The sequence below is a fragment of the Cupressus sempervirens genome, chromosome 5 (genome assembly GCF_028749045.1).
Source record: "Cupressus sempervirens isolate cs-2001-9-10 chromosome 5, ASM2874904v1, whole genome shotgun sequence".
NCBI lineage: Eukaryota > Viridiplantae > Streptophyta > Pinopsida > Cupressales > Cupressaceae > Cupressus > Cupressus sempervirens.
In genome coordinates this window covers 305093815-305103786 of record NC_143122.1, presented here as the reverse complement: position 1 = coordinate 305103786, position 9972 = coordinate 305093815, and the positions used below count along the sequence as shown (strand labels likewise).

At 28.9% G+C, this 9972-nt stretch overlaps 1 protein-coding gene across 1 annotated transcript; it reads left to right on the top strand.

Annotated features, from left to right (window-relative positions):
* Positions 1–6649: 6649 nt before the first annotated feature.
* LOC149555790 (zinc finger A20 and AN1 domain-containing stress-associated protein 1-like) lies at positions 6650–7174 on the top strand. Its single transcript, XM_089829540.1, has one exon. It carries the CDS (start codon positions 6650–6652, stop codon positions 7172–7174), a length of 525 nt encoding a protein of 174 aa, XP_089685666.1.
* Positions 7175–9972: the final 2798 nt, after the last annotated feature.

The window sequence follows — 9972 nt, the reverse complement described above, 5'->3', positions numbered from 1 at the left end:
TTCATCATAAAGATAAGGTAATAATCAATAAATTTGAAAAGAGTTACATTTATCATGAGTAAATGGAGTCAAATGCCATGGTTTATTCTTTGCCCAATGTGACTGAACTAATTACAACAACATTATGACCTGATAAGAGGAAAGTGATTTTCCTACTAATGTCAAAAATTACCTTAGTTATGACATAATGAATAGAAAAGAGGGACTTATTAATGATGATTAAAAAATCCTATCACTTTGATCAAGTAACAAAAAGAAGGAAAGGGGGGTGTCCTTTCGTCAATTGTTATTTTAATAATTTCCATTTTATCTTGTACACTTCTAGGAAAAATCCTTCCCCAAAGGATTAAAAGGGGCTATTTTTGTTAATTTATGACACCTTTTTTTTAAAATATCTGATTCACTATTTTTATGGCATCTGAAGCTAAGAATCATCCTATTTTGATAATGGGAGGCCTAACGAAAATAAGGAAACCTATTTCATCTGATAATTTGACGGTCATGACTAGGGTTTGAGAGTTTTTGTAGGCGGATGGCTTCATTGCTTTCATGGAGTTCTTACATAGAGGTAATTCCATTGTTACTAAATTGTTCCACAAGGATTGGGATGAAGGTAGAATGGTGATGGCTAGTAGGGAAGCAACTACTGATGAGGGGATTATTTCTATTGTCATTTGTATTCTATCTATGGGGAATGAATTTTATAGAGATATGCAATTCTCAGATGCCACTGTGGGTAAATTTCTTGGTGATGATGAAGGAAAGAAGGCTTTGGTTGAATTGGATGAGTTTTATTACCTACCAAGGGCTACCATGAAAATTTGGAGAATGGTTCTTAGGGATATCATGCAATACATTACCCTTGATGACATGTATTCTAGGGTTTGCACTTACCATTTTATTTTGCTAAATCATTTCTATCATAATCAGAAAGTTTTTTATTCCCTACTATCTTTGGTCTTCCTTGTATACTAATACAAATGGTCTTAGATCACAAAATGATAGAAATTTACCTATCCGTGATGGTCTTATGATTTTACATTACTAACACTTCAAGCTAATATTGTGGGTGTTTCTATTATTGAGCATTCAAAGTCTGTAGATGACACTAAGGGCCTTGAGTTTCTTGATGATGACGAATTTTCAAATATTTATCTTGGTGGACATTATGAGTCTGAGAAGGAAGTGGTGAAGTCTAGTTTGAAGAAGGGTAAGGCTCCAATTTCCTTCTCTAAGAGGAAGAGTACATCTAAGACCCAAAACAAATAGATTCAGAAGAAAAAAAATAAGAAAGGAGAAGTTATTTCTAATGATGTTTACAATGAGGATGAAAAGGAAATAGACACTAATATGGAGGAGGTTAGAGATCATAAGAAGAAAAAATCCTATTTGTGTAACAAGGAAAATAACCTAAAGTAGGTTACTAAAAATGACCTTATGCACTCGTCTCCAAGGGATAAAGGTGCTAATAGTGGGGATATGAAGCGTATTGGCTTGCCAAATGTTGATAGCTCTCCTTCCAGTAATTTAAAGAAAGCTTCCACTAATAAGGTCTTAAAAAGGCAGGCACGTCCATTTTAAGATGGTACAAGCATAAGGGAGAAAAATTCCCAATAGAAAACGAGGCTTTGTGTCAATACCACATAGAATCCTCAACCAAGTTATCACATCGCACACAATAAAAAATTGATTTATTTTTGAATTTTTTCTTATAGTTGTCAAATTGAATATCATTAAAAAATTAATGATTATAGGTAAGTTTTGTTTTATGATATAATTTTATTATGAAACTAAGTTATAACTAATATTTTAGGGAAAAACTTAAAAATTGCCAATAAATGGGGACATTACAATTCCAGAACACTATTTAATGACAATGACATAATTTAAGGTAATAAATAAAATTAAATGCGGATAGAAGTGTTTCTTGCTAGCCACATAGCTACATTGTTTGTATCCCAAAATAAATTTCAATGTGAATGGCATTCTATCTACTAAATATTTAGATTCATAGAGAAGTTTACTTAAACCCTCATCGGATAGAACAAGGCACTGGATAAACCATATAATATTGTGCCAATACATATATCGCAACAAACAAAAAAATCTACAAAATTGAGCCTCCACCTAAGAATATATGTTCATATGCATCACCTCTCCCCACATAAAGAAAGTATTTCCCGATGACCTCAATAATACAATCTTGAACATTTAGTCAATGCATGTTTTAAAACCAAACCATGGAAGAATAATGAGATATAAGAAAGTATATATATTGTTCCCCTTGACTAATTGGGGTTTTGATATGATAGTTTTTGGGCTTCAAATATATTGGTCCATTGTATCAACCAATATAGTAAATTTAACAATTCCTACTAGACAATGACACAAACATAGATAAACAAACATTGTCATTTATAACACAATGTGATTAAAAGGACATCGAGTAGTGGAAGAAAAAAAAGAATCATAAAGGAAAATGCAACACCATACCATAGTGTGCAAATTATGAAACATTTGTTGATAACAAAATTCTAGAGCTTCAAATCCTAGATAAAATACACACCTTGACTTTAAGAAACTCTAGAGTTTAAAAACCTATAGATAAATTAGAAAAACCCTAAAGGTCCATTTATCCTAATGAATGGACATGGCACATGGGTAAAAACCCATAAAAAATAATACACTATTTATGAAACATTCATTCACATAGCAATGTTGGAGCTTCAAACCCTATAAAAAATGATACCTTGGTTTTAAGAAACTTTAGAGTTTGAAACCCTAGATATAAAAATTGACAACTAAAAAAACTTTCTCTCAAAAGGGGACCTATATGTTCTTTTTAAAACATGAGAATGTACATGAACAAAAGAAAAACACAACATTATAAAATAATATACTTTTCATGAAACTTTCATTCATAGAGAAATGCTAGATCTGCAGATTTTTTAGCATAAATATGTCTATGGAAAAAAAGTTTGCAAAAATAGAGTAAAAATTAAGCCGTCTGTTCTAAAGAAAAATAATGACATGTTACATGTGCAATAGGAAAACATGACACCATAAAATTATAAACTTTTTAGAAACATTCATTTATAGAGAAATGTTTAATTGAACCTTATATAGAACTAAACTTTATTTTAAGAAGATCCACAGTTTGAAAACCTAGAAACATAACTTGACAACCATTTTTTTACCATCCTCTTAATTTATAATTTTTAAATTATGGAAAACTTAAAATCATTATTGAGTGTGCATATACATAACTTGGTAAACATGTGTTGGCCAACTTTTGTTGTTCACCAACACTTGTCACCATTGTCTCTTTGAATCCCCACAAAAACAAATGCAACTTTAAACAAAGTGGGTAACATAATGCATAACGTGATGGAAAATAATTAATCTCTTTCAACATCACTTTCCTGATTGTTTGAAATGAAATTATAGAAACTACACACCTAATTTTGGAGCTGACCGTGATTGTGTAATGGGTAAAAGTACAAAGCTATGTCACCTTTCAGGTTGACTTATCATAATGACTGATTTGAGTATTTCTATCAAAATATCAATTTTGTTCAAACATATGATCTTGATAAATTTATTTTAGCTAAGTCATATATGGTCTCACACTTTTCCAATTAGAAATGTCTATTAAATATTGCATGTTTTACACTAGTTAGTATCCAATTACTAAAGAAATATAATTATTTTAGAAAGCTGACGTTTCAATAACTCTTACTATTTTTTATGATTTTTTTTAATAATATATAAACACCATTTTATAGAGCTCAAAGTCATGAATATTCTCATATAGAGTTCATAGTGTTTTAATTAGATATAGTATATATATTGTAATTTAAAAAAATTACAATTACATATTTTAGCACTCGATAAGATGTCAATTTTGAGAAAGAAAAAAATATTAAATCATACCAAAAAAATATAAAAATTATATGACATTCTAGAGGAGAGAGTCCTCTTTCAGAATCTATAATGTTTATTTTGGTTGGAATAGATTTATTTTGAAAAATGTGGTGGGAGATGAAAACCATCAATTTGAATAAGTTGAAATTTGAATCATTATAAAAGAGAAAATATAAGTCTAAAGCCAATTTTTATTTTTGATTGTTCTAGCTACACACGTTATCTATAATATAATCTAAGATCATATGCAAATAAGTTTATTTCAATGTCATTATGTGGTGGAAACTAGACCCCTAATTTCTAGCATTTTTCAGCAACTGAAAACTTATCCTTAAAAAATGGGAAAATATATCATATCTTATTCCAATAATTATTAAAAATTATAATCCCAAACTTCGTCCATTTCTACATATTTCATTAGTTTACTTCATTTTCAAATTCTAAATAATAATACTTGTTTTATGTCATTGAAGTTGAACAATTATACTTTTGTTAGCCTTTTCCTTTGTAAAAGGGTGACATAGGTTTGTGCTTTTACCCTTCGAATACAACTCGCCACGTGTTTTTCCCTAATGTCCCATCAAAAGTAATAAATTAATGGCTTGCTAACATGTCATGAAATTTCGTATATTTTTTGACCAATTTTCAATCTTTCTTTTCGATGCATTTCCTATCCACCACAATATTCTTAACTATCTAATCTATTGTCCAATCCATGCAATCTCATGCAACCATGTAACATCTACCATTAAGTCTTCCAACTTCATCTATCTCTATTCCATCATGTCACGCATAACTTGGTCTTATCTTACCACGTCATGTGGGTATTATATATATCATTCTACCCATGCCACATGTCATTTTTTGCATCTCAATAACTTCTACTCTTTTTATTGGAATCCTTGTCTAGATGAACTAATCTTTCTAAAATTCTCTTATGTACTCTTGTACACATTGACATTGTAACTAAATTATTGAAAGTAGTAGCATTAAATCACATGCTCCATCCAAATAAAGGATAATATTTATTATTATTATCTTTTTAGGTCTTCCATCTATATATAGGATCTAGTTTCCTATAGTTCAGGGACAATACATAAATTGTTTACAATGTCAATGTGTGACTAGCTTGAGGTTAGGCCTAAAATACCACTTAAACAATTATTTATTTCTATGTATGTTTCTCATGTTTCTTCACACATATTTCTCTATTAAAATGTTGAATGCCTATTCTAGCTTTAACTTTGAAGAAACAACCTTTTGAAGAACCTCCTTGTTGAATTCAAAACTTTCCTAGCTTGTTTTCTTCTTTACGAGACCTATTGATTCTCAAACTCTTAATTAAACAAATCAATATGTTCTCCAACCAATAACAAATTTCCTCCAAATTTCTTATCATCAAAACATCACCTTCTAGCCACCTAAAATGGGTCTCGCCATCTTCTTCTTCCCTTACTAGAGCTCTTCATATTCTTGTCTATTATCTTGAACCAAAATCAAATTTGTCTAAGATTATATTATCATTTCTACTTGATTAGATAGTATATGAAATTTCCTATCCATAATTATAATGATCAAATCCCTAATATCTTAGATCAATTAATTTATAAAAGATTAAGATTATGTTTACTTTATTTCTACTATATTCATAATAACTCTAGAAACATAAGACACACTCAACATCCATTACAATATTTATTTTATATGATTATTAATATCTGAACTTGCTTCAAACTAAATAAAATCATATAAAAAATAAGAACAATGATCATACACTTTTTAAGGGAGAACCAAATACCAAGATATAGCTTGAGAGAATCCAAGATGAATGGAAAATTCTAGAAAAATCATGTAAGTACATCTTATATTTATTAATTGAGAAATCTAAAATAACTTAAAAAAAAAAACATGTAAACACATTTCATATTTATTAATTGAAGAAATCCAAAATATATTAAAAATCTAAAAAAGAACATGTAAGAACATTTTGTGCTTCTATGTCATATTTATTAGTTTAGAAAAATGATGTAAATACATTTTATATTTATTAATTGAGACATCTAAAATAACTTTTGAAAAAAAAATGTAATCACATCTCATATGTATTAATTGAAGATAAAAATCTAAATAAGAACATTTCATGCTTCTATCTCATATTTATTAGTTGGGAAAATCCAAATCCAAGATAAATGAAAACACAAGCTTCTCAGCTTTACTTCGATTCCTTTGAGAGTGAGAACTCTAATTTTCCACTTCTAACTCCAACTAAACATGCAAATAAAGTCAAGCGTTCAATTACATGATTATATCTCCTCCACCTTCCTTAGAATTAAAGAAGCAAAATTGATGTAGAATGAATGTTTTCCAACTTCCAAAATACTCTCCTCTTCTTTTCTCTACTTGTGACACTGTGTTTCTCAAATTTCTAGTATTCTGTTTACTGCCCCATGATGAGTTGTTTTGGAAAAATTAAACGATGATTGAAAGAATATTTCAAAAAGTTATACGACCCATTGATTCTCGCTTGATAGTAAAGATAAAATGACGTGTTGATTGGCTTGTGTTCCTTTGCAAAGCGTTGAGAAGATATAAGAATAGAAACCCATTTTTATGAATAATCCATATGTACTCCAGGAATCTATTATTAATACTCATCTGGCCATAGTTTTTTATCGATAAGAAATATTCAAATTTAATAGTTCATTTAAATTTTTGTTTGACAAAGATGTCAGAAGAGAATAAGCTTTGCATTAGGAATTGTGGGTTTTTCGGTACTGCCCAGAATATGAATATGTGCTCCTTGTGTTACAAAAAATATATGGAGAAAGAAGAGAGCGTAGCAGCAAATAAAATCGTAAAATCAATAGGAAAAGCAGTAGTTAAGGAAGAAAAAGTATCAGAGAAAGAAGCCAACAAAGAAAAAGTAACAGAGAAATTAGAATCAGCTAAGAAAGAAAAATTAATGGAGAAAGAAACAGCTAAAAAGGGAGTAGAAGAAACAGGGAAAGAAGAGGGCGAAGTAGAAGAAGAAAGAGAAAAAGAAAGAGAGATTATAGAGTGGAAATGTTTCAAGTGTAATAAGCGTTGTCGAATCGGTGTGAGTTTCAAGTGTAGATGTGATCATGTATTTTGTAGCAAGCATAGATATCCAGAAGAACATAGTTGTTCATTTGATTACAAAACTTTTGGTCGTCAAAGTATTAGAAAAAACAATCCTATAATCAAGGCTTCCAAGATTGACAAGCTATAATTTAATTCTTGATATTCTAGAATTTATTCTTCTTGAAATAGTAGAAATGCAAACTTATTAATAACACTAACGAGACAAGTCTTACATGATAAATCTTATTTAAGACCATTCTTAAACATCATATATTACGGAAATAATTAGGTTTGAAAATAATAATTCAATTTTGACTATTTACCACTTTTAAATTAGAAATGAAATCTTAGTGTATGATTAAGCGGTTCGATCATTTAGACTTTAGACTTTTTTTGGTGCATCTGACCATCTTATGTCATTTAGACTTGTCATTTAGAAATGTTTTCGAACTTGTCAATCCCGTTTTATGAGAAAATAGATGTATCCAGAGAGTTCCAATAAGCATCATTTTTTTTGTTATACCCTCTTTGCCATTAGAACTAAATTTTGGAGAACTTATGGGTTGCTTGCCATGGTCTGGAAAATAATAGATTCAAGGGTTTAATTTTTCTTATTGCCTTCAAGCTACCTAAATGACATACCAAACATTTTATTTTAGAATTAGCATTGTGGAATGTAATTAGCATTGTAGAATGAGCTTCCAGGAAACTAAGTCTGTTAAGAGAAATAGGTTAAATTTGTAATTAAAAAGGTGGATGACATTTTCACTATCAATAATTGAATTGATTTGTTATCACTTTAGTAGTACTATTAATGGTTGAAGTCAAAACTAGTAGCAAATGTATTAATGGTTGAAGTCAAAGTTTATACGATTATTTAATCATTCTTTGGAGTAAATGGCTTTTGAAAATTTAATTGTTGTATTTTTTAATGTTTTGAAATTTTTGTTGCTTATAGAAGCATTATAAAGTTTTGAATGTTTTAGTATTTATTTTGTTTCATTTCATTTATAGCTGAATTATTGAAGTCTTAATTCTGCTGGTAGTGATATTATGAACACTATTGGAGGTTGATTGAGAGTGACTATAATGATATCGAACCTTTCTTAAAATTGTTTTATATTTATAATTCTTCTCCCAAATCAATAACAATATAATTGTAAAATGTGCAACTTCTATAAATATTTTTAAATAAGGTTTACAAATCGCCCTTCTCCCTTTTATAAATGAAAGGGAAGAGTTATGAGTCTAAATCTTTATAAATTTTACAATCTATTGATAGAGACAAATATTTAGTTATTATCAATATTGATTGCTCTTAACTAATTGATACAATGATAGAAATTTATATTCCAAAGCAAAATGCTAAAATCAACAATGATACCTCTTTGACCCTTGAATAGAAACCACAACAAAAATAGTGCACATCAGCATAATTTTAGATTTTACAAATTCTAGGGCTAGATTAATGAACTTGGGTGAATAAAAAAATGTCTTCTCAATCAAATATTTTTATATTTAATGGTATTTTCATAAGTGTCCTTGCCATTTCTTCCTAAATATGTAATTAAATTAAATCATATTCAAATAAGCTTAGTTATTTATCATTTCTCACTATAAGAGTGGGAATACATTTATATAATTAGCAAGCCTAAAAAATGATAATTATAAAATAAGGGAATACATTTATATAATTAGAAAGCCTAAAGAATGATAATTATAAAACAAGGAAAATACTCATTCATGCTTTTTATCTATCATTTTTTAGATTGAAGTAAATTTTTTATTTTTGTCTAAAAGTTTGAGATCTAGTGGTTTAAGAATAGGATTTTCACCATAGATGTTTAAATCTAGCTTTCTAAGTGTTATTTAAGGTGGAATCTTAAGTGGTTGTTATTAGTTTTCTACTATTTGGTAAAATTTAAGAATTGTATTATTTTATTTAAAAAAGCTAAGTATTTGTATTCATTGATATAGATGATGTTAATTTGAGCTATTATGTAGACTTTTTTTCTCTTAAATTCAATATAGTTAGAAAATTTCATTTGTAAGTATTCCAACATATTACACAACCAAATCATATCTCACTAAGTTTCAACCATCTATCTTAAATTTGTATAATAGCTATAGCATATATGATAAAGCATAAACTACCCTTGCTCTATGACTCTATTTACATACCAAAAAGGGAAACAATGTTAGAGCAGGTTATCATGTACTCCATGACCCAACAATAATATTACCATATTGAACAACATCATTATCAAATATCCACAAGGGATGATAAAAAATAACAAGAATATTTGCAATATACTCCAACATAGGTTTATGAAGCTCTTTGGGAGCTTACTTATTTCTCAAATTGTTCCTTAATAATTCCTTTGTCTTTAATGAGTTCATTTTGAGTATCAAGTTTCATGTAGTCCAAATTATCCTTATAAGTATTCAAGTAGTGTGTTGAAGTGATGTTTGATTTATAAATGCTGAGAGCTCCCTCCTAAAAAAGTATCAGTAAAATACTCTTTGGAATATCCAAGACTTCTAAGACCTACAAAACACTATCAGTTAATGTGTGAGATTTTAACTAAAAATAGTAAAGCTCCATATCCTATCTTGAAAAACTTCTTTATTCCTCTCTTTCCACAAAAACCACATAACTTTGGCAAACAAAACAACCTTTTTTTTCTCAAATTATCATCAAAGGTATCAACATAACCAACCAAAACTTCAATATAAGACAGACCTAGGAGAAAGCTCCAAACATAAAAGAGAAGGAAAAAAGATGGACCAAACCAAACAAGAAAATTAACATTAAAATAAGATGTACTCAACAATTTCAGGAACCTTTTTTAATTTAACAAGATAGAGGGAGGACACCCATTGAATACAATAAGAAGCCAACAATAGTCTTTTAAAGAAAAAGGAGCCAACGTAAACAAGATTTGT